This window comes from Sceloporus occidentalis, unplaced genomic scaffold (assembly GCF_023333645.1).
Source record: "Sceloporus occidentalis isolate IW3139 unplaced genomic scaffold, rSceOcc1.0.p SCAF_2, whole genome shotgun sequence".
Lineage (NCBI taxonomy): Eukaryota > Metazoa > Chordata > Lepidosauria > Squamata > Phrynosomatidae > Sceloporus > Sceloporus occidentalis.
This window is the reverse complement of record NW_028316982.1, coordinates 171,630,613-171,656,126: the sequence shown is the minus strand read 5'-3', so window position 1 is coordinate 171,656,126 and position 25,514 is coordinate 171,630,613. Positions and strand designations below refer to the sequence as shown.

Here is a 25,514-nt window from a genome sequence, read left to right as displayed (position 1 = left end):
TGGCGTATCAACCGAAGTTGGTACCAAGCACTTCTGGCCGTCGCATCCATTTGAGATGACAAACATAGAGACGGATGTCACAGAAATGGTATATTTTCATCTTAATGAACAAAGGTTAAATCCTTGTGATATTCACAAATACAGTAGAGCCATTTAATGAATGGGAGCTATTGCCAGCACTTTGAGTTGATTCAGTAGGTCTACACTAGTTGATACCAACATTTGGATTTACCTCCAAGGTCCAAAACACACTGCAGAAATAATCCAGTTTGAGACCACTTTAACTGCCCTGGCTCAATACTAGGGAATTCTAGGAACTGTAGTTAGACATTTAGCCTTGTCAGAGAGCTCTGATGCCACAATAAACTACAATTCCCAGAATTCCCTTGCACAGCCAAGGCAGTTAAAGTGGTCCCAAACTGTATTATTTCTGCAGTGTGTTTTGGATCTAAGTTTCAAGTTCTTGCCAGCTGGTGGGAATTAAAACAGAAATATTTTTTGTGCTTCTGAGTGTATGTGAGTACAAACATGCTTTGCTAAACATAAACTTCTGTTTATTGGGCAAATCCATTCCATTTTTAATTTGGGCTTTAAGAGAGTTATCCAAGGTGCTAAACACTGTCCACAAACAGGATACTATCTGGGGTATCTCCTTCAAATTTGAAGTAGAATCAGCATCCTACGGACATGAAGTCACAAAATCAGCCACTACCATCGCCAATCCTAGTGATGGACTATTCAGATAGATAAAATGAGATTGACAAGACCAGCAGTGGCATCCTGTGCCTCTCAACAACCCTCAAGATAGAATATTTTAAGTTCATATAATGTCCCTGATTTATGCATATCCACTTATACATATTCTTATGGCAAGTATCTTCAGTGGAGGATAATGATCTCAATGCCCAAGATATGTGCAGACAGATTTAGATAGAAGAGTAAACTGTTTAGAACAGAATATCTCCACAAAAACATTGTCCCAAGAGAGAGACAGAGAGATGGATTAGAGGGACTAAGGACTGGTGGCTGCTCTCTCCTATTGCAGAATTTAGGAATGAGTGACTTGTACTATCTCTTTACTGCATAGAGAACATGCTATGTGATTATGTGTGCATGCACACATAAACATCCCTACTCTTTGCCATATTTCCCATCTGTCACAAAAAGTACAAAAAAGTACAAGGTGTGTGGTGTCCTATACCCCTAATACAGTTTACAATATTATATTGGCTTATTATAATTATTTGTTATATTCATATCCTACCTATCCTCCAATGAGCTCTTGCTCTCTTTCTCAGTATAAGCTTCCTGAAAGAGTTGTATGGCTGTTTCTCCTTAGTTTATTCTGACAGCAACCCTCTCAGGTAGCTCAGAGAGGGAGACACAGAGACTCGTCGTTCATTGAGTTTCATGGCTTTGTCAGGACTTGAGATTGGATCTTCCATTTCCCAGTCCAAGAACTATACTAACAACAACACAAGGACAAGATCATATGCACTCTTGGTAATAATAATATACATGCATAGGATTGCCCCACAAGGGAATCTGTGTGACCATAATTTGCAGTCCCTTCAATCTGAGGTTTCACTGACTAGTTAAACTGTGTATTGTGCTTAAGACTGGGTGTTAAGAACCCAACTATACTTTTAAAAACATGTTTTATCTGACTATAAGTATCAATAGATCTCTGACTCAGCTATGGAAATGTTTGTGCTGATTAAACAAGGGAGTCATGACCAGAAACCTTGAGAACTGTTGAGAAAAGATGCTATCCTCCAGTGGTCTGAACTCAACCATAGGTTATTATTTTAATAGAAAAGAACTATAAGTGTGACTATTCAAGTGTTCCTTGTAACTGACTAGGCAACATTTCCTTACACTTGGCTGGCTGGTACTAACCTGAAAAGAAGGGTGTGAGGAATGATTTCAGAAGTGGTTCTCTGAAAGAAATGATGTGTTCAAGAATAACACCAAGATTACTTTAATATGTTCTGCAACATAAAATGTTAGAAGTTGCTTATTTTCAGGAAATATATTTCTCTCTTTTGCAGTACTCAGGATTCTTTTTCAAGGGCTATTCTTTTGCTTGTTGAGTTTCTGGGCAGACAAAAAAAAAAATCTTCCAGACATCTAGCATTTTTGTGAGAGTGAACAATTGTGATACTTCATCTAAGACAAGGTAATTCATTTTGTAAATTGTACCATACCCTGAAAAATAATGAGAAAGACAGCAAAAGCTTTACTTTAAAATTCTAACAAACTGAGTCACACAGTTTTCCTGGATGAGAATCTGCAGAACAAATTGAAGTCAGCTGGCTTTACAAAAGGAAAAATTAGCACTTTCAGAAGCTCAAAAAGCTTTTGACAGCATATTTAAGGCTTATTATTCCTACACACACCTTGTTCACTTGATAGGTTAAATGTAAATTAACACTGAATTGCTTATCTTCCTTTCTAGCACTTAAAACCCAAATCTTTCCAAACAATGGAAAATAATTTCTTTAAAGATACTCTCATTTTTGTACTGATGCAAGAAATGGGTTCTATAACTTTGCCTTATGTAGTGAATTTTGCCTTTTAATAAACATTTTATTTGCACGTCTTTATCTGATTAGGAGTAAAGTCTGGGTTTATTGGTGAATCATATCATACATTCAGAGCATATTACAGTTTATGGTGATCTGAAGAAATCACTTATCATAATGTAAATTGCTCAAGACTGATAGGGGAAAAATCAGTTAATTTGAAGCATGTGTGTTGGAGAAGAATTCTATGAATACGGTGGGTGGCTAAAAAGACAAATAAATGGGTCCTAGAGCAAATCAACCTTAATTTTTCCTAGCAGCCAAGATGATTAAACTTTCAAAAATACCATGAGAAGATATGACTTACTAGAAAAGATAATGTTTGGTAAGGTAGAAGGCAGTAGGAAATGAGAAAGATGTTATTACAGGTGGATAGATGATCAAGAGAGCCATAGCCCTGAGTCTGCAAGAACTGAGCAGGGCTATTGATGATAGGGTGATTTGGTGATCTCTCATTCATAGGATCATCTTACATTGAAGTTGACTTGATTACAGTTAACAAGAACAAATGCATTCTTTCCTAAACAAGCCTCAACTCTACTATTTTACCCAAACAGTGTTTCACCCCACCCTGGCCTGTTCTACAGGCTTGGACTCTAACTATTTTAGCATACCATGGTAGTGTACCCACTTCTGAAAGTTTTGCTCATGCATTATCTTGGATAGATTTGTTCACTTACAGACTAGAATACAGTCATTACATGTATTGTCATTTAAAAAGCAGAATCTCAGCTGCATTAACATTTGCTGTTTTAGAAGAGACTGCATGTTGCAAGCTGCCTCAATCCTATGGGAGAGGCGGGGTAAAAATAAAATTTCTATTCTGTTTCTATTCTAGAATGCTGGAAGTCAAAAATGTTGACTTGGGAAAGGACTAAATGATGTAATACCCATGGATTTCTATTGAGACTACTATTTATTTTGCCATGAATACACGTGTACTGGGAGGCAGTACTTTGAAGTGTCCCAAGTCATAGTGTTTTCCTCAGACATTATCTGAGTATTTATGATCTCCTCATTCAGATTTTAATTCAAGCTGGAGAAGAATTCTACTGCTTTCAAAGCCTTTCCTTCCCACTCACCAATCCTTCAGTCTCATTTTCCACCTTCCTTTCACCCCATTTACCTCATTGCTGCCAATCTGATAGCAGAGATAAACATGAGGAGATTTGTTGTATAGTGAAATGTAGTTTTTCCAAGGGCTACTGATATTGAAGCAGCACATGGGGAAATTATATATCTCAGCAGAGCTTGGATTGTGACTTCTAAGAAGTATTAGGGTGATGGAAGATTATAAATGCTTTGCTTATTTTGTGCCTTTTTAGATGACTTTGGGTGATTTTGAGAAATTTGTCCATTTTTGGATATATATATATATATATATATATTGCACTTTGGGAAATTTGTAAAAAGAACTCAGACTTTTTTTGCACAGACAACTGCATTTTGTGTAAAAGTGGTCCTTTTTACACAAAAAAGGTTTTTCCACAGTTTATTGGAAAAAATCTTGCTTTGAAAAATCTTGTTACAGTTTATAATTTCTGGATGGGATGATCTGATACATCAAGGTGCCATTTGACTTTCAGGACAAGAAAATTTGTGAGTATTATATAGATCAGTAATGTGATGACGGGCAGATGTCATCCATAAGTGAGCAGGGGTAGGATGGTTTTCTGTGTCCCAAAACTCCAACCTACCATTGCTCACTTTCTGGACAACATCTGTATTTGGAATTTAATATTTATTTATTTATTTATTTATTTATTTATTTATTTATAAATAAGTGTTACATAGGCCTGAGTGTGCTTCATTCTTGCTTTCAAAACTTTAGGCTGAATTCATTTTCTTTAATTCAGCATCAGGATGGATGTGATCATAATAATCATAGATCTCCCTTTGCATCCATTTTAATTTCAGTTTAATTTTGGGGAACTTTAGGTGCCATTGGATTAACCAAAATCTAAGACTATTAACAAAAATCCAGTGGTGTATTTTTATATTAGACCCAGCAGAATCAGGGCCCTTCCACACTATACAGTTATAGCACTATGTTTCCACTTTAATAGCCATGGTTCTATTCTATGGAATCCTGGAATTTATAGTTTGGTGAAGCACTAGAGCTCTCTGACTGAGACTTCTAAATGCAAATCCCAGGATTCCATAAAATAAATTCAGTTAAAGTGAATGATAATGCTGTCTCTGTGTAATGTAAAATGGCCCCAGAAGTTGCTTCCCTTCTCACTGCAGTCTTCTATTGTGTCAAACCCCTGTTCCAGAAGGTTTCCCAGCTCTCTGAAATTAGTTTCTCAGGTGCAGAATTTTTGAGGGGGGAAAGGGGAAATCACCAATCTTAGCAGAAAAAAACAGAATCCAGTGGATCCTGGTCATAAACTCAGAAATAATGGAAGTGTATTTGCATGAAACATACTTCTAAGTAAGTGAGTTTATGAATGCAGCCTTTATTGGGTAGCAGACTCATAGCCCTTTGCCACGTTAGTTGATCTGATCTGATTTGAGTTCAAGATATAAAATGTTTCAAATAATGTCTTTATGTTCTTACTTATTATACACATCCCTCCTTGTATTATTTAGCAGTTGCTTTTCTGGCTGCAGCTCTAACTTCTGAAGGCCACTTCTAGTGCCACTATTTACTTCCCTTGGGTAGGAGAACAAAGCATTTGACCTCTTTTGAAATTGAGGTAATGTTTCTTCCAAAGCTACCAAACAAGCAGCAGTTGGGTGGGGTTCAGGAACTAACTTCTACTTTGATTTTTAAAGTTATTGGAGTGTGCTACGTGCCATTTAAGACCTGCCAAACATGTGTCAGTGTTGTTATATTGTAATCATTCCTAAAGAATCAAATAGTTTTTTCCGGGATACTGCTAAGATCTTAACAGATTCTTTTCCTTCCATCCTCCATCAGATGGTGAGGTATATAAGGCTGAAAAATACAACACTTTCAGGAAGCTAAAATCAGAAGCTCATCATTTATTGTTTTCACAAAAAATCATTTTTAGCTCAAACCCGGCAGAGGAGAAACCTGAGAAATATGCATTCAGAAAGTTTAATCGGCAATTGAAAATGTTCCGAATTCTGAGGAATGTTGTATATCTGTGAACATATCTTCACTTCCCAACATTTAAGGAAAGCCTATAGAGATAGTCTCACAAAGAGGCAATTAGGTCACTCTTCCAGGCCAGAAATTAATGACTGAAACATCCTCTTTTCTTCTCTTCTCTTCTCTTCTCTTCTCTAGTTTCTTTTTTATTCTTTAGTCTCTGTAACCCCTTGCTTTTGTGAACACAGGAACAGTCTCTCAACATTCATTGTGAACAAAGAAAAAAAAAACACAGGAAAAGCAAGGCTAATGGCTTTCACAAGAAACAGTTAGTGAATATATATACAATTTAAATCATTTTTATCAAACAAACACAATCACAAACCAATTTGGTTGGCCAATAAAGGTATCACTGTTTAGTGGGTTTTTGTTTGAATTTGCTAGTCATTAAAGAGGGGCTTAAACCCAAAGTGAAAAGTGTGGCCTACCTTTCTCCTTATTCCACCCAAGACCTAAAATCGAGCACTAACACAAACATACTTTGCAGGCCTATGGGTAACTTCTCGGCCCTGTTTCAATCCAGGGAGAAAGTGTGACCTGATCATCCAAAGTTTTGGAAAAGAAATGGCATGTGATGATACTTTAACACTGTTAAAATACAGAAAGTGTGAATGCTGTATAGAGGCAATGAATTACTTAACAGATGTGAAGAGAACTTAAAAGACGTAAGAATATCATTTTCCCACATTAGGTCTGTGTCTGCATTTTTAGCAGAATACCCACAGTGATTCTGGCTTTGTGATTTATACTCAAGTGCATTTTTAATGGTATATTTTTGGCTACAACATTTCCATTTCACATTCTGGGCTGTTCACATTTTCTCCTTATAAGGAATAATATTAAATCATAGTTGTTAAGAAAGGAGTAGGAATGCAGCTATTTTATACTAGAACTTTTTTTTAAAGCCAACTTCTTAGGAAAGTCTGTTCTTTTAGGTATTTCATAAGGATGTTAGCTGCAACTTTGCTTGTTATGTGGATGAGAGTGCATATTGTTATTTTTGTTCCCACATCTTTTTAAATGTTTCTGATTTGGCTGGATCATAGCAAGCTAAGCAAGCAGGAAAAGTGGTACATCTAACTAGACTCCATCATGGGGATCAGCTATTTTGGATCTGATCCTAAGCAACGGATGACCTAGTTAATGGAGTGCAAGTGGTGAAATCCTTAGGTGGGAGTGATCATGTACTCCTGGAGTTTGTAATACAATGGAAAGGAGAAGCCAGGCATAGTCAGACATGCATTCTAGACTTTAGGAAAGCTGATTTTAGTAAACTTAAAGAAATACTGGGGGTGATCCCATGGTCAGCAATACTAAAAGAGAAGGGAATTCAAGACGAATGGGAGTTTCTTAAAAGGGAGATACTGAAGGCACAATTTCAAACTGTTCGAATGAAGAAGAAAAATGGGATGTGTTTCAAGAAACCAGGATGGATGACTAAGGAACTTTCAACTGAGTTGTTTTAAATGGGACATGTATAAGAAATGGAAAAACGGGGAAATCACCAAAGAGGAATTCAAACAAATAGCAAGCACATGTTGGGGTAACGTCAGAAAAGCTAAAGCGCAGAATGAAATCAGGCTTGCTAGAGAGGTTAAGAACAATAAAAAGGGCTTTTTGGATATGTCCGCAGCAAAAGGAAAAGGAAGAAAATGGTAGGGCCACTGCGTGCAGAAGACAGCAAAATGCTAACAGGGGACAGAGAAAAGGCAGAATTACTCAAAACCTTTTTTGCTTCCGTTTTCTCAGAAAAGGCAAAGGGTGCTCAACCTGAGGATAATGGAACAGAGGACAGAATAGGGGAATTTGAGTACAGAATAAGTAAAGAGATAGTTCAGGAGTACCTGTTTAACCTAAATGAATATAAGTCTCCAGGACCAGATGAACTACATCCAAGGGCATTAAAAGAACTGGCAAATATAATATCGGAACCATTGGCAATAATCTTTGAGAACTCCTGGAGAACAGAAGTCCCAGCAGACTGGAGGAGGGCAAACATTGTTCCCATCTTCAAAAAAGGGGAAAAAAGAGAATCCAAACAATTATCGTCCCGTTAGTCTGACATCAATACCAGGAAAGATTCTAGAGTACATCATTAAACAGAGAGTTTGTGAATATTTAGAAGGCAATTCCATAATCACAAAGAGTCAACATGGGTTTCAGAGAAACAAGTCATGCCAGACAAACCTGATCTCTTTTTTTTTTAATATAAGATTACCAGCTTGGTAGATGAAGGGAATGCTGTGGATATAGTATATCTTGATTTCAATAAGGCCTTTGACAATGTTCCCCATGACATTCTTGCAAACAAGCTTGTAAAACGTGGGCTAGACAAGGCAACTGTTATATGGATTTTTAACTGGTTGACTGGCCGAACTCAAAGGGTGCTCAACAATGGCTCCTTTTCATCCTGGAGAGAAGTGACCAGTGGGGTCCCACAGGGTTCTGTCCTGGGTCCAGTGCTATTCAACATCCTTATCAATGACTTGGAGGATAAAATTGGGGGCATACTTATCACATTTTCAGATCACACCAAATTAGGGGGAGTAGCTAATACTTCAGAAGATTAGATCAAAATTCAAAGTGACCTAAATAGACTAGAAAGCTGGACCAAAGCTAACAAAATGAAATTCAACACGGAGAAATGTAAGGTACTGCACTTAGGGCGTAAAAATGAAATGCACAGATATAGGAAAGATGCCAGCCACATATGCTGGTGAAATGTCAGAAAGAAACTCTGCTAGAACATGGCCACATAACCCGAAAAACCCACAAAAAACTCATTCATCTCTCTCTATTGGTTTCTAATGTTCAGTGAGCCTTATTAAGGAGAATCAATAATTGGGGCCTTGCAGATATGTTGGACTACACCCCCCCCCCATTACCCCAGATGGTAGTTCAGTTGGGTGGGGATTGTAGGAACTATAGACAAATATCTGAAAGATGTCAGATTGGGGGAGACTATCTCATATATATCCAGGAGTCTCTTCAGAGGAGGCAAGAATCACACAGTTCTCTGGATGCTGTGGAACTTTAAGTCCTAGAAAGCCTAGTCAGCATAGGCTGTTGGGCTGTGTGAGAGATACCCTGTTTCCCCTAAAATAAGACATACCCATAAAATAAGCCGTAGCAGGATTTCTAAGCATTTGCGCAATATAAGCCATGCCCTGAAAATAAGACACAGTTATAGGCGTAGCTATGCAGCGTACTGGCATGGAGCAGTAAAGAAGACAGAGAAAAATAAAAATAAGACATCCCCTGAAAATAAGCCATAGTGTGTCTTCTTGACGAAAAATAAATATAAGACAGTGTCTTATTTTCAGAGAAACATGGTAGTACTGGATCTCTCAAGCAGAGTAGTTAAACTGGCAAGACAACAGCCAGTTCCATGCACTCCACATGGTTTAGCAGAGAACATAAAGAAGCTTAGTATTTTTTAAAAAAATATAGAAGAGCTGCTTTATTTGCAAATACTTGGGCATGGTTTAATTAATTAATTTGAGACAGATGGTCTAATGAAGAAGAAAGATGGAAGAAGAAAAGGGCTGCAGATTATGTAATATAGGGGGAGACAGCATGAAAATGACAAAGGAAGAGGAAGTCTGCAAGTATGAAAACCAGCAATGAACATAGGTATGTGAAGGTTGCTAACTCTAACAGCGAGTGGAGAAGAATGCAGTCTGATAACTGGGTGACCTTGGGCAAGTCATATTCTCTCAGCCTCAGAGGAAGGTCATGGCAAGCCTCCTCTGAACAAATCTTGCCAGGAAACCCAATGATAGGTTTGCTTTAGGGTTGCCATAACTTGAAGGTACACAACAAAAGCAACAACATCTGGAGGGCTGTACCATTCATACTGCTGCTATATGGCCACAAGGGCTAGATTCTTTCTTTTTAAAAATGAAAGCTGAGCTTTTTGAATGCTGAAGCCTGTGGCTCAGTAACTCCTATGCTTTTTCTTCACTTGTTTGGAACTGGGAATATATAAGACTTTTGAACACTCCCCCGCCCCATCTCCAGTTCTTATTACTGAAAGAAGTAGTTAATGCAGTTTGCTGAAAATATATTTCTTGGTCCCTGGCATCTCTTTCATAAATCAGTCTCTCCCATGTACTCGCACAGCAATATGTGCACATAAATCAATCACAGAAGCCTATGTCCTCCACATCCCACTGCACTTATAGCTGTTTTTGCCTTAGACATTTTTGTACTGGGTTCCCTAGCCCATGACCCCTAGCTCTTTTTATATGGCCTCTTGTCTCATTTGTCCTGCCCTTCTCTCTTTTATATCCTTTATGCATGCCACCCAGCCTTCATCTAAAGAGTCTCCTGGATATATATGAGATAGTCTCCACCAATCTGACATCTTTCGGATTATAGATTTGCTATTCTCTGACATCTCATCTCACAATTAGCCCCCCCCCCCTTTTCCTCATACAATTCCTTCTGCTTACTCCATGTATAGAATTTCAAATCCAGCCCAAGCAGCCACTCTTATTCTCACTGAATCTGAATTGTGAGTGTTGTGTTGTTGACAACTTTGTTCCTTGAGACTTGAAATTTCCAGGAACCACTTGATGTCAGAGGCTTGAGTGCCACAATCATTGTACAACACAGATGGTGGCTTGACCTGCAACATGTTTTAAGAATCAGTCTTGGGAACTTTTGTCAAGAAATAATTGTAATCTATTTTGTATGTACATTTCTTTACCAGGATTGAAAGGAAATACACCACAAGATACTGGAAAGAAGTCAAAGTCGGAGACTTCATTCAGCTGCGTTGCAATGAAATAATCCCTGCTGATATATTGCTGCTTTCTTCAAGTGACCCTGATGGCCTTTGTCACATAGAAACAGCTAATCTGGATGGGGAAACCAATTTGAAACAGAGGCAGGTTGTGCGTGGATTTTTGGAGCTGGTAAGTAAATGGGCTTATGTTTCTTTGTTATAAAAAAATAAGTCTGTGTTTGATTAAAATATACCATTCATGTGTCCAAAATTAATGTGACTTGAATAACATCTGCTTCTAGAAAGACGAATGGCCCAGATTTTTCCCATATGATTCCCTTCTGGCATCTGTAATCACTGAGCTCATAAAATAAGGGTGTGGAATTGCAGCATCTAGAAAGTCTAGAAAGGTGCACCAGCACACAAACACACACCAGGATCTTGAGGGCTGCACCTCCCCACTGCATCCCTCCAAAAATTCAAAAATTCCTTTTACCCCCAAACTGCTCCCAACCACCATCTGCAGACATGGGGGCATTAGGAATCTGATTTCCTAAAACATGAATCCCTAAATCAAGTATTCTGGAATTTCTGGTACGATCAGGTGAGAAGATAAAAAAAAAAAGAAGAAGAAGGGGAAGATCCATCTATGCTACTTTGAGTCTCATGGTATTTAAAGCAGTATTCATAAATAAATTAGAGCTTGGAAATGTTGGGGAAGGTTTGGATTAAAATTCCTAGACTGGCCATGCTGACCAGGGGTTTGTGGGAGTTGTAGTCCAAAAAGTAGCATTTTCAAGTGCTGAAATAAAATAATAGTAATTAATAAATAATCTTATACTTGGAGGCTGTCCTTCATGGTATGTCTGTAGCCATATGTTGTTTCAGTTATGATCCCAGAACAGGAATATTGTTAAGAAAACAAAAGGATATATTGTACTGTGTCCTATTCTCTTTCTCTTTAAAACTATCATACTTAGTCATATGGTTAGTCACAAGCCCAAAGGGCAGTGTTGTTTTAATAAGAACTACCCCCCCCCCCACACACACACACACTTTCATAATATCAAGAGTTTGTCACAGGACAGTATTCATTTCAGTACCAGTAGCGCAGTTTTTTTTATAAAACTTTAACTGCTCGTACTTCTCTGTGATGATTTTTTTAAGTGTGGAAAGAGGCCCCTGTATGTACTGCTGGCAGAGACTGGTGTTTATGAGTCTGATTTAGAAAAGGAACATCCACATTTTACAGAACAGTTATAAACATTCAATTTTAAGTAGGATTTACAAAGACACAATCAATTTGGTTCATAATAATCCAGTTAATTTGAAGGAATCACATTTCACTAAATTTCAGCCTTAGAACTGGGACAGATTGGGACAATTATTTTAAAACTATTTGAAATTAATAAGTATTGTGATTAGGGAAATGGAAAATTAATTAATTAGGCATTTAAAGCATGCCATTGTCAATACTAGCTGCACCAGCACCAGATGCATACTTCAATAAAACAGTGGCTGGTCATTTGGTAGTTTCTGAGCAAATTCTGACTAAAGTAAAGGAAAGTAAAGTAAAGGGAATTAAAATTGCTAAAAATAAAAACTAAGATTTATTGACAACAATTTATGGGCTTTTTTTTTAATGATGATGTACACTAGGAAAGAGACTTTTAGGGTGGTATCTGATCTTCCATAAAGCAAAGGTATTTGCCACCCGGTGGACTTGCCATCCAGAAATTATTTTCCCCCTTTTCTTCCTAGCCCTGAAGCATAAATTAAAGCAAGGCAGCCTCCACGCCAGCCTAAAACCAGAGCTGGCATTGCTTTAGTCACTAGTATGAGGGTCCCCAACCCAAAAAATGTCTTCCATCTAAGAGGCAATTTTCTACTGCCAGACATTCTGCTGATCAGAGAGATATTATACCAGATTATCAGCACCATTACTGGATGGTCTAGATTATATAATCAGTTAGTAAGTACTGCATTTATTATCCTCAATCAAAGGCAAAAAAAAAAAACCCTACTCACAAAATTAGGCCAAACATATACCTTTTGTTCTTGCTTTTCCTGTATTGTAGAATGCGTAATACTGATTGTGTGTACAAAGGGGGGATTGCACTATATTTGCTGCTGAACTATTTTTTTATTGTAATTATCATCATTAGTACTAATTTTAGTATTTTTGGTGGTGTCGGTAGTAGTAAAAGTACAAATAGTAGCAATATGCAAACTGTGGAAGACAGTACAGTATAGGGAAAGTAACATTGGACTTGTTTCTTAGGTACAGGACTGCCTATTTGTTATTCAAGGAAAGATAACAATTACAAGGATAGCAGCCCTGTATTCTTCCTTAAACCTGAAGTCTCATTAGGTGTTAGTACAGTCTTAGAGAATCTTACATTTTGTTGATTCTGTGGGGACCTTTGTTAGCTTCACCAGAACCAACTCTTCTTCAGTTCATTGACTGCCACCAATTATTTTCTACAGTGACAAAAATTCTCCCTGTCACGTATTTCATCCTTGTTCTTCTTTACTTCTGCCTCTTTATGTATGGAACTCTCTCCCTTGAAATCTTCTGCTGACCTTTTCTTTGACTCACTTTAAGAAGTTGTATGTCTTGCTGTTCCTTCTTGGTATGTTGCCTGGCTTCTATTCTGAGGTTAATTACTGTTAGATTTGTTGTTGTACTTTTTTCTTTCATTTTTTTCTGAAGATGCAAAGATTTTTCTTTCCCTCCACCTGCCTATAACTTTTGTATTATATTCGTGAAGCTTCAGGCAGGGAATTCCATGTTTGTATTTTTCTGCATTGTACTTTTATAAATAATAAATAATCATGAATTAGTTGTAGGAGCTTGTGAGTTGATTCACTGGAGGTATTAAGGCCAACATTACTGGGCATGGACAGGGGAAGCGTGTCCCTGTTAGTGCTTTTGGACATCTCAGCGGCTTTCGATACCATGGATCATGGTATCCTTCTGGGACGCCTGGGGGAGTTGGGTATCGGGGGCACTGCCCTGCAGTGGTTCCGGTCCTACCTCTCGGGCAGATCCCAGATGGTGGAGCTGGGGGACTGTCGCTCCGACATGAGGGCCCTTACATCTGGTGTCCCTCAGGGAGCGATTTTGTCCCCTATGCTATTCAACATTTACATGAAACCGCTGGGAGAGATCATCCGGAGACACGGGGCGCGGTGTTATCAGTATGCTGATGACACCCAAATAGTCTTCTCTGTGTCTCCGACTGATGCAGTAACTAAGGATGGCATCTCTCCTCTAGATGCCTGCTTGGCGTCGGTAATGGGCTGGATGAGGGAGAACAAACTCAGTGTGAATCCAGGGAAAACGGAAGTACTGGTGATAGGTTCCCCGGCTCCGGGTGATGAGATTTGTCATCCGGTCCTGAACGGGGTCACGCTCCCCTTGAAGGACTCGGTGCGCAGCTTGGGGGTGCTCCTTGACTCGTCGCTCCAGCTAACACCTCAGGTGGATGCGACGGTCAGGAGTGCTTGCTATCAGCTCCGGCTGATACGCCAGCTGCGCCCTTACCTGGACCGCAGGAACCTTGAAACTGTTGTACATGCTTTAGTAACCTCTCGATTGGATTTCTGCAATGCGCTCTACATGGGGCAACCCTTGTACCAAACCCGGAAGCTGCAAATTGTACAGAATATGGCAGCTAGACTGGTCGCTGGTATTTCCAGGTCGGACCATATAACACCTATTTTAAAAGATCTTCACTGGCTGCCTATTCGCTTCCGAACTCAATACAAGGTGTTGGTTTTAACCTATAAAGCCCTAAATGGCTTGGGCCCAGGGTACTTGGAGGACCGCTTCTCCCCACATAATCCGCCCCGCACACTTAGATCATCCGGGACAAACCTGTTAGAGGTTCCTAGAGCACATCTTGTAAGGACCTCACAGAGGGCTTTTACCATCGTTGCCCCATCTTCCTGGAATAAGCTCCCCTTAGAGCTTCGCTCTGCCGCCTCATTAGATTCTTTTAAGAAGAATTTAAAAACATACTTATTTAGATTGGCCTTCCCTCTTTAGTTTAATTGATTTTTCTCTGCCCTTGTTTTCTTCCTTTGACTCCGAAATATTGTGATTGATTGTTTGTACCCTGATATGTGTAATTTTGACTCCTGTTCCTATTCTTTGTAGTAATGTTTTAACTTTTATATTGTAATTTAATTTGTATTGTAAATGCTATTGTAACTGTTTTTAACATTTGTAAGCCGCCTTGATCATTTTTTTGGAAAGGCGGGGTATAAATAAAATTTATTATTATTATTATTATTACTGAATGGTGGTCAAGGGAGACAGCCCAGTGTCCTTATAGGCTGGTGACTAGTTACATCTATTGTGGCTACAGCCATCTGCACTAGAGTGTATGCCTTCATATAACCCTGTACCTTCATAATGCTGAGGTAGCAGTGCATTCATTCTAGCACTGACTTTGAGAGATTGTATCTTGTAATGGGCCAAAGAGACAGTATGAAGATGCTGCTGGTATATAGCCCACACTGCTGCCCAGCAGTCTCCTTGCCAGAACTGGCTGAGGTGGTCTCAGAGGTGGTGCTGGAAATCACCAGGACTGTGGTTCTGAGGGACTTCAACATCCATGCTGAGGCTGTCCTAACAGGACCTGCTCAAGACTTTGTGACTACCATTATTATTATTATTATTATTATTATTATTATTATTATTAATAGAGTGCTATAAAGTTTGCACAGCGCCTTACACAGTAAAGGTCAAATAAGAAAAAAGAATAAAAACATGCCAAGCAGTGTACAATCTAAAACAACATTACATGATGAAAACATCTCTAAAATAATACTAACTAGTTTACAATAAAGACAAAGTAAACAGCAGATTAACAACCAGTAATTTGGATTTTACAACCACGGGACTGTCTCAATATATCATTGGTCCAACACATGTGGCAGTACATACCTTAGACCTAACCTTTGCTGTTAGGAAGACTGGGAAAAATCTAGTTTTACTTGCATGTGCAACAACCTCATTGTCATAGTCAGATTACTTCCTTATGAAGTTTGGTTTGGCAGTAGCAGACCTTCCCTTGCAGGGGTACAGGACTGATTAAGCATTCAGGAGGATTTTTCAGCTGACAGGGCTGGTGATTCAGTCAAGGTTTTGGCCTCACTATGAAATGGTGAGGTAGAAAGGGCCATTGATACAATTGCTCCTTAGCACCCAAGCCAGTACTAGTTTGCAGAAGATTTATGGGCAATGAAATAGGCTGGATGAAGCCTAGCGTGCAAGTGGCATAGGTCACAGAGCAAATATGACAAAAATTGGCAAACACCTTTAATTTGTGTCAGTGAAGATGGCAAGGAGAACTCATTATGTCTCCTTTATTCAAACTGAAACCGAATCCTGATAGGACATAGAATCATATGAACATAAGAGTTGGAAAAGATCACAAAAGCCTGAACATTGAGATCTATTGGGGGGGCCCTTCTCAATGTCCCATCAGTAGGGACATTGGGAAAGGACTTTTCTGCAGTAGCACACTGGTTGTGGAATTCCCTCCTTCTGGAAACCCAATTGGCACCAACATTAGAATCATTTGGCACCAAGTTAAAACCTGGCTATTGTCCAGGCTACACGTGTTTTATATTATTCAAAATTGTTTTAATTGATTTTAAATTGCCTATTTTTAAACTCTGGTAATTATTTATTTTTGAAAGTTGATTTTATTGTAAGCCTTTCTGAGCTTCAGATAAACCATGGGATATGATCTCAAAGGACATCACATGGGAGGAATGGCTCTCAATTTCAAAAGAAAAGAAAGTAGGGCCAATTCGAAAATGAACGTAAGTGTGTGAATGGCTATCACACCACAGAAGAATACAGCACCCATCCCAAAACCAAAGTAGTGCAAATGCAAAAGAAATTATCATATGAGTAAATACCCTTCATAGTCTAGAATTCGACTAGCATCCCTGCATATGCGCAGTGAGGGCAGAATCAGATCGTGACCTTTTAAAACGTCTGGCGGGGTTGCCTCCAGCTCCTGTGGTTTTGCCTTGTTTCATGTTGTTTGTTCATTCATTACTCTTTATTTCATGTTATTTAGACAATTCACGTTATTTGTTCATTCATTATCCCTTATTTCACATTATTGAGGCAATTCACCAGTTCCAAATCAGTCCAAAGCAACCTTGTACTTGGTTTGAGCATTGGACTATGACTCTAGAAGGCAGGGATCGAATCCCACAGGATAACCTGGTGCAAGTCACTCTCTTAACCTCCTCAGAAAATGGCAATGGCAAACCCCGTCTGAATAAACCTGCCAAGAAAACCCTGTGACAGGGTTGCTAGAGAGAGAGAGAGAGAGAGAGCCCTGGCCAATCCCTTCCCTCCAGTTGGAGAGGACAAGTTTGCAAAGGGAAAGAGACAGAAAGGGCTGAGAGGAGGAGGGAGGGATGCAGTGTGGGGGGGGGGGAAGGGCTGCATCATCCCCAAAACAGCTCCAGAACAGCTCTGAGAGGAGAGAAAAGCCTCCCAAACCCAGAGGGAGGGAGGGAAAAATTGCAGCCAGCAAAGGAGCTTGGGAATTGTAGTCTGATTCAAAGGCAATCTAAGGGTGACCAAGACATGCATTCCGTACTTGCCAAATTCGAATTGAACGCAACTTTGGAGTGGAACAGGATTTGTAAGTTCTGTATTTCCCTGAATTTACACATCTCTCAGTTGACCATGGATTGGGTACGAATTGACCTAGCATTGGCTTCGATTCTGTGTGATAACCTCTAGCACAATAACACGAATCCGCATGATTGCATCCGGGATCACACTGCACTGACCGTCCAATTTCTCCCAATTTTCCCCTTGTGATAATGTCCAAAGAGGCAGCTTATAGTCTGTAGAGAGCCCGCTAGGGAACTTCCACTCAGCATGGATCAAAGATGAGTTAAACAGCACCTTTACTGGAGGATACTGTGAAAGGGTAGTGGAGATGTATGCCTAGGGTTGCCATAAGTGAGGACCTCCAAACCAGGACAAATGTAGGACAAATGTAGGGCAACGTTTTCAAATGTAGGACACATTTTTATAAAAATGGAGGATGCGCAAAAAATTGACGTTTTTTTTTTAAAATGTTAATATAAATGCATGTTTTAGGCATGATCAAAATGGAGGACATTTTGGCATTATTCTTAGACAGATGGCAGAAATGTACTTGCCCTCGGGTTCAACTTTACTTCTCAGAAGTGTGTACTTGGGCAAGGGATTTTTCGCAAAATCACAGCAAGTTACATTGGCCGTGCCTCAGAGGCTTGTTGATATCAATATCACCACCACCATCATCATCATCATCATCATCACCACTATAATTGGCCAAGAAAGGCAGACTTGTTAGCATTCAAAGCACCATAAATACACAAAAAATGCACTTGCATATATTTAATAATAAAAAATAATGAAAAAATAAATATAAAACAAGGCAGGGGTGTATATATTTGATAATAAAAATTAATGTAATAAAATAAAAAACAAGCAATAATAAAAATTAATAAAATAAAACAAAAACCAGCAATAATAAAATTAATAAAATAAAATAAAAACAAGCAATAATAAAAATTAATAAAATAAAACAAAAACAAGCAATAATAAAAATTAATAAAATAAAACAAAAACAAGCAATTATAATAATTAATAAAATAAAAAATAAAAAGCAATAATAAAAATTAAAAAATTAAATAAAATAAGTATTTTATATTTTTAAATATAATTAAAAAACCCCAACATACCAAGGCAGCCCTAATGGCCACTGATTCAGCTTTCCTCCTCCTCCTCCGGCCCAATTCTGCCCTGGCCTTCAGGCACCCTTCCTCCGGCTCCTTCCTCCTCCTCCTCTCCCCCCTCCTCCTCCTTATGATGGCTGGTGCGCGCGCGTGGAGGGAACAGGGGCAGGCATGCGCGTGCGCGCGGAGGGAAGTGGGGCAGGCGCGCGCGCACGGAGGGAAGTGGGGCAGGCGCGCGCGCTGCCACTCGCCCCTGCTGAGGCCTGGGCGGCGCACAAGCCCTCACAGTGGAGGCGCAGTGGCGGCGGCGCTTCTGCCGCCGAGGAAGAGGAGGAAGGCGGAGCCGGAGGAGGAGGTGGGTTGGCGCCGCAGCAGCCACATTAGCAGCAGCAGCGATGGCCGGAGCAGGCCCCCAAACCAGGAACAAGGCACGGGTGGGGGCCCAAACTGGACCGGGACCGGGAGGGGCCCTCCAAAACCGTGATTGTCACGGGGGCCGCCGGGTTATGGCAACCCTATGTATGCCTGCCTCAGCATGTAAGTGTGTCATGCATGAATTGACAGGACTTACTTCTGATTGTGGAGCAAGGTGGAGTCTGTGATTCAGGAAGTCATTGATTTGTTCAAATGATCTCTTGCAGCCATGAGCTCACTAAGTGATATTTGAGGGAGAGCCTCTCCCTTTATACACCTGTCAAAGAATCAAGGTCTGCAGGACCCTCTGTGTCTCACAAGTGGGGATCATACAAAGTGAGAGGACATGGAAGAGGGTCTTTTCAGATGTGGTGCCCCAATTGAAGGGGCCTTTCTTTGAAGGTCCAACTGGTGCCAATTTTGGTTGCTTTCTCATATCAAGCCAACACATGGCTTTTTCTTAAAGCTTCCAGGAGCTAATTTATTATATGCATGTTTTTTAAATTGTTGTAGTCTTTAAAGTGATTTTAACTGTAGCCTTTCAAGTGGTGTTAACTATTGCTATGTTTAATACATTTTTATCTTGTTCAAATTATCTGTACTTTTAATCTGGAAGTACTTCAAATTTGTTATATCACATACTGGCCTGAAGTTCAGTTCATGAGCTACATGTGAGCCTCAGGGCTATTTTGTGGCTCACACACAGGGGTTCAGAGGTTGCTCCCAAATTCCCCCCCAAATTCTCCCTAGGGTCACAGGGGACATTTTTGCTATGTTTGGTGCCCTCTGCTGGGATGTTTTCAGCCCATGAAAGCCATTTTTAAAACAGGGAATGAACCAGAAGTACTTTTGGTGTCACTTTCCTATTGTAAAAAATAGGTCCCTCCTGGGTCTAAAATGCCAGAAATATGCCAAGATGTTCCCCAGTGTCCACTTGAAGTTGTTGAGAGGCATTTGGGAGCCAAAAAAGTTTTATGATTTTTTGGGGGGGTATCCCTGGAGGCTGGAATCCTTCAAGGTCTTCTGTGGGCCCCTTACTCCTGACAGTTGCTCATTCCTGATGTAAATACTTTGGTTATGTGAATGGATTGGGTTTACTCCCCCCCCCCCCGCAACACACACATTGTATTCTCATGAGAACAAGCCAACATCCTTATCAGATAATAAGCTTGATTCCCCAGGGAATCACACTTCAAAAAAGGGAAAGGGGTCAACTCAGTTTAAAAACCACTACCTCCACAAAACAAGACAACTTTCTTTTATTGTTTGCTGTGGGTAAATTGTTATTTTAACTGGAAGTTTCCTTATTTTTAAACATGAACTGTTTAGCACAGAGAATGAAAAGGAAAGAAGAGTGAAAGTAAAACTTTTATAGAAAAAGTAGTTTCATTTCAGTAATATGTGACTACTTCCAATTTTGCCCCTACCTTGGGTGTGTTGTTTCATCCTGGGGATACAATTATTATAGTCCATTGCTGGGATGCTAATAAATCTTGTGTCTCTACCAGAAATATATCTGATGGTTATAGTCACATCTGTAATTACTTCTCTCACATTGGAGTTTATCAGACAAGGGAAATCGGAAGTATAATCCAATGGCAATCTGAACGCAATCATGGGGTTTAACATTATTGCGTGATAACCCACTACATGCAAATTCGGGCAATGAGAAGTCAGTCCAAACGCAATCATGTGGTTTCATGTTATTGCGTGATAGACTGCCACATGCAAATTCGGGCAATGGCATGCTATTTTCGGGCAGTGGGGAGCCAGTTCGCATGCAATGTGCATTCACATAATTGCGCTAAACTAGCGACTTTCAGTGAATGTGTTCTGGCCCCACTTTCTTTTCATTCAAATTTTAGAGAAATTCTTCCCATTTGATAAACTCCATTGACATTCAACCACTGAAAGGAGTCGGTGATTCCATCCATCCATAGTTTTGATTTCATAAACCCTACTGCCAGTTTTCCAAGATTTTGTCTTGGAGCTTTGCAAGTAGGAGATTACTCAAATGAAGAGATTTGGGTGGGAGCAGGGGGAGATTTATGTGGGTAATGGCAATTTAGAGATCTAATGTTTTGGAATCCAGTCAGTTTTTGAAGTAATGTTGCTGTGTATCTGAAAACTGAATTACAGACTAATTTAGCCTTCATAGACTTAAAAAACAAAACAAAGGTAAGTATGAGTGTCTATTCCCTGGGTAACAACTAGCACTGTGGAGGAGGAAAACAAAACCAATAAGCATTAGGCTGGGGAGAGGGAACTTGATTTTCAAAGCCTGATAGAAAGCCTTCTATAAAAGTCTGGTTTACAAATTCCTACAAATGTCTTTGCATGGATCATTATATAGTTAGTGCCTTATGCTGATGCAAATACCAGTGCACCAGCAATCGTGCTGCTCAGATACTGCAATAGCAATCCCTAGTGCAGACAAGCTGTCAACAACTACACACAGCTCAGCGAATACCTGTCAAATTTTGCACATCGGTATGATCCAGTATAACTCCTGTGCAGCTTGGTGATATAACTTTAAACTATGCAGCTGATGAATAAGATATCAACCCGTGTCTCTGCATGCACTGGGAGAGTATCCCACATCTCCATAATAGAAGAGAAATCTTCATGCATGCAGAGGCTGTATTGTTTTAGGTTAAACGTGTTCTTTCTTTCTTTCTTTCTTTCTTTCGTTCTTTCTTTCATTACTGTATTTTCATCTACATTTCAGACACTTTTTTCAATTAATTGAAAAAAATTAAGAGCCCTACTATCAGGCTTGCAAACTGGAAAAAAAAAGACTCACAAGAGAAAAATATGAATGTACTCCGCTCCTTAAGGTGTTCCTTATAAGACTTGCTTTCCAAATCCTTTGCCATCTTGGCCGCTATCTGGAAATGTTCCTTCTTGTCAATATCCTTCTTAAAGTGTGGTGCTGTAAACTGGACACAAACTAAAAGTGGGCCAGGGTAAACTTTAAGAGTCCACTTAAGTGTAGTTTAGAACAGCCTGCTGTTTCCTTGCCAGTGTTCTTGCTTAAAGAGCTATGGGTGGTTCTTGTTCCTTTAGCTAATTTAAAATGAGATCAGAGTGTTCTTTCCCCTTACTTCTCCTGTCCTGGAGCAATTGGCAGTTGGACCTGCATATTCATTCCTTCTGCCACTGTTCATTCACTAGCAGTCAGATAGCCCTGTTGGCCTCCCTTTGGGTTGATGTTATTTCAACAGGGTGCAGAGGATGCCATGTCTCAATAGCTCTAGGATCCTTTGGCTGGTGACAGAAGACACAATGTGCTTCCTTTTTGTCTTCCAATCCCAGAACAGGATGAGGAGGCATAGGCTTCAACCTACTTCTATGTGAATATCAGCCCTCAAGGAAAAGGGCAAATCTTTATGTATGTGTAAAACAGCTCTTTAGTACGACCCTTTGCAAAAGGTTTTCAAAGCTGAGATAGAGTGCTTGGATTGTCTGCCTGGATCAAAAGAGATTGCAGTCAGAATTCCCAATGAGACATGGACAGGCGATACTCTTAAGAGCCTTGTTCAGTGAAAGCAGTGACGTGCATAGCTGTAACCACAGCCAGATCTTATTCAAATAAACACAGCTCCTTCAGATTCAAAAATTATATATACATGAATTGAGGTGGAGAGGGGAAATATCTAAACTTATGTTGGGCCATTTCTCTGTATTGCTCTGTTTACTCTGTGTTACTTTGTGGGTATGAAACACATTTATACATGGATTTGATGAAGTGATCATTAGTCCACAGAAGCTCACACTCAAAGCTCTTTGTTCCTCTTTAAGGTGCCCACTCCTGATTGGGGGTTTTGTTTGTTTTTATTTTTTGAATAAGCAGAATGCTTAACATTTGTCACAGGACCAAAATACATGCTTCTTGTAGCCCAAAAATATCACAAGGGCCACATTCCTGGCCTACACTTTCCCAGCCTTGTTCAGCTCAGCTCTGACACCCAAGATTTCACTCACTGTATCTTTTTAGACAATAATAGTTAAATATTTTAAATCTTTCCTTTTCACAAACTGTGGTTTATCATAGAATCATAGAATCATCAAGTTGGAAGAGACCACAAGGGCCATCCAGTCCAACCCCCTGCCATGCAGGAAATCTCAATCAAAGCATCCCTGACAGATGGCCATCCAGCCTGTGTTTAAAGGCCTCCAAGGAAGGAGACTCCATTACACTCCGAGGGAGTGTGTTCCACTGTCAAACAGCCCTTACTGTCAAGAAGTTCCTCCTAATGTCAAGGTGGAATCTCTTTTCCTGTAGCTTGTATCCATTGTTCCGGGTCCTGTTCTCTGGAGCAGCAGAAAATAAGCTTGTTCCCTCCTTTGTGACATCCCTTCAAATATTTAAACAGGGCTATCATATCACCTCTTAACCTTCTTTTCTCCAGGCTAAACATCCCCAGCTCCCTAAGTTGTTCCTCATAGGACATGGTTTCTAGACCCTTCACCATTTTAGTCACCCTCCTTTGGACACGCTCCACTTTCTCAAAGTCCTTTTTGAATTGTGGTGCCCAGAACTGGACACAATATTCCAGGTGGGGCCTGACCAAAGCAGTATACAGTGGCACTATTACTTCTCTTGATGTAGACACTATACTTTTATTAATGCATTATGCTCCATTAGACTTTAGAAATCACAACCCATTCTCTCTTCACAAGCTGAAGTGCCTTTCTGTTTGTACTCAGACACCTTTGGGTCCAAGCTCAGATCTCATGTTTGTGCAGAGCAGTCTGATATTTCATAGATGAAAATTGGTACATGTATGGCAAGAAATATCCAATACTCTCCAATATTTCACAGATTGTAACAGTGAACAGTGACCAAATTATCAATGGGGAATTTAATTAGCTCAAGGTCACGAGAGGAGGCCTGTTACCACACCTCAGGGATCGCCCCTTCGATCTGTATACCAGGAACTAGAAATCCAGAAATGAGGCAGAGGCTCTAAGTACAATCATGTCTCTTTTATTGGAAACAAGGATTCAAACATACAGGCACATACGCTCACACATTCATACAAGACTCAGGAAATAACGTGGTAAATGTGGAATAGGTATTAGGCTTTTCTAACAGAAATGCTCACCTTATGTAGAAGTTCTGTCTTCCAGTTTGTGTGTGTGGGTCTGCAATTCTGGTTAAGCAGGCCAGTCAGAGAGAGACTGATTTAAAACTGACTTAGCTCTTGGCTACCAGCAATGAATGACTGGCTGCAGTGGATGGCTGACCGCAGCTGAGAGTGACTGGTAGCAGCCCAGAGTGGCTGGTAGCAGCAGTGAGTGGCTGGCTGCAGCCGCTCTCTAAATTTAGGAGACCTTTTTAAGGGTTTAACAGGGTCTCTAGACAAAGGGTAATCAAAGGAAACTGTTTGAAGTGTATTTCACATCCTAACCAAATGTTTTGATCTAACCCAAATGTTTCTGCCAGAGTAGGGACCTGAATGGCTACAAATGCCATTCCTTTGATTCAAATGGTTCCCCCTCAATCACAAAGAGAGACACTTCCTTAAGACATTTGATAGCATCTTTCCTGATAGCACTTAGCAGCTCCTTGCATAATCTCATCCAAGCTGGGAAAGGAAATTCGTTTACATATCAAAACTCATGGCTTCAGTGGGAGATCACATGCTAGGGCCATTTGGCTACTCAGGTCAAGATGCACTTTTGATATCAAATTGCAGGTCAGAGATTATCATTTAGATATATTAAAAAAGGTGTAGATCAATGCTTATCATTTCGTAGATCGATGCCTATCAAGATGAAAACTGGGACATGTATGATCACATAACATTAGAGTGTGGTTAAGATGATAAAAGTTATTAAAGAGGAATGACACAAATGCTAGGACAAGCTTCAGCAGTTTGTTTTTCCCCTGAACCTACTGGGAAGGGTAAGATTGCTCTTCCTCCTCCCCACTCTCCCTTGCTGAGTTAATTGAGTTCAAACTCCTTTTTCATTTTGAACTCAGTTTGCAGCAATTGAGGTAAGTTGAGGACAAAGAGGGAAAGTGGGAAGAGGAGAGAGAAGTTGGGACAGTTTAAAACCAGCAGGGGAAGTGGAAAGACAGAGAATTTAGTGGGATTGTTCCTGCTAAATTGGGACAGTTGTGGGGAGGTGAGATACACAAAAGTGCATTTTTTATTCAAGTGATACAAAAAAGATTAAAAGTACGCCTTTGGAATGTGGTTTTAAACAAATCTGACAACTTGCTATTACATAAACAAGCTGTGATTTACTGAATACTTGGGAATTCTAAGAAGGCTTTTTCACTGAAAAGCTTAACATAAAATATTACTTTTAAAATTCATTTAATAAAAAAGTGAACTTCAGGTTTAAATGCATGAACATTTCCCATCTTGTAGTTATTGGTCTCTTTTAAATTCTATTTTGTTTCTCAGTGATGGATCCCATTTAGCAATGTGTGCAGAATGACTCAGACTGCTAATATAACTTTCATTTCTACCTAATTTTATGTAAGCTTTCTTAGTTTTTTCTGAATTCCCCCCCAAATGACACAGAACAAAATGTGCAGAAATCTTGAATATAAAATGCCAGCCAGAAGATCATATGTTACCATAGATGTTTATGTCTTAGGCCTTTTACAGACTGCCAGAATAAAGCTGCTTGGGGTCTCTTTGGAGGTATGCTATTTAAATGATGCATGGGTCCTAAGAGTCCGGAGGTCGCGCCAAAGCCACACTCCATTCCTAAGCACTGGAGTGCAGCTTTGGTGCAGCTTCCAGATTCTTCAGATGCATGCATCATTTAAACAGCATACCTCCAAAGAGACCCGAAGCAGCTTTATTTTGGCAGTCTGTGGCGGGGTACATACCGCCGCTTTGCGGCGGTCTGCCGCCGCCGCCAGTAGGTCCGCGGG

At 39.8% G+C, this 25,514-nt stretch overlaps 1 protein-coding gene across 4 annotated transcripts in view; it reads left to right on the top strand.

The window, feature by feature from the left end:
* LOC149319331 (phospholipid-transporting ATPase VA-like) overlaps positions 1 to 25,514 on the top strand; it is a 170,229-nt gene that overhangs the window by 50,490 nt on the left and 94,225 nt on the right. For all 4 annotated transcript variants that reach the window (XR_016280173.1, XM_089511491.1, XM_089511490.1 and 1 more), the window contains one exon: positions 10,418 to 10,622. Coding sequence is in view for 3 of the 4 variants with exons in the window: in XM_089511491.1 (XP_089367617.1) it covers positions 10,418 to 10,622 (205 nt within the window). In the remaining variant the exon portion in view is untranslated. The remainder of the gene's footprint in view (positions 1 to 10,417; positions 10,623 to 25,514) is intronic.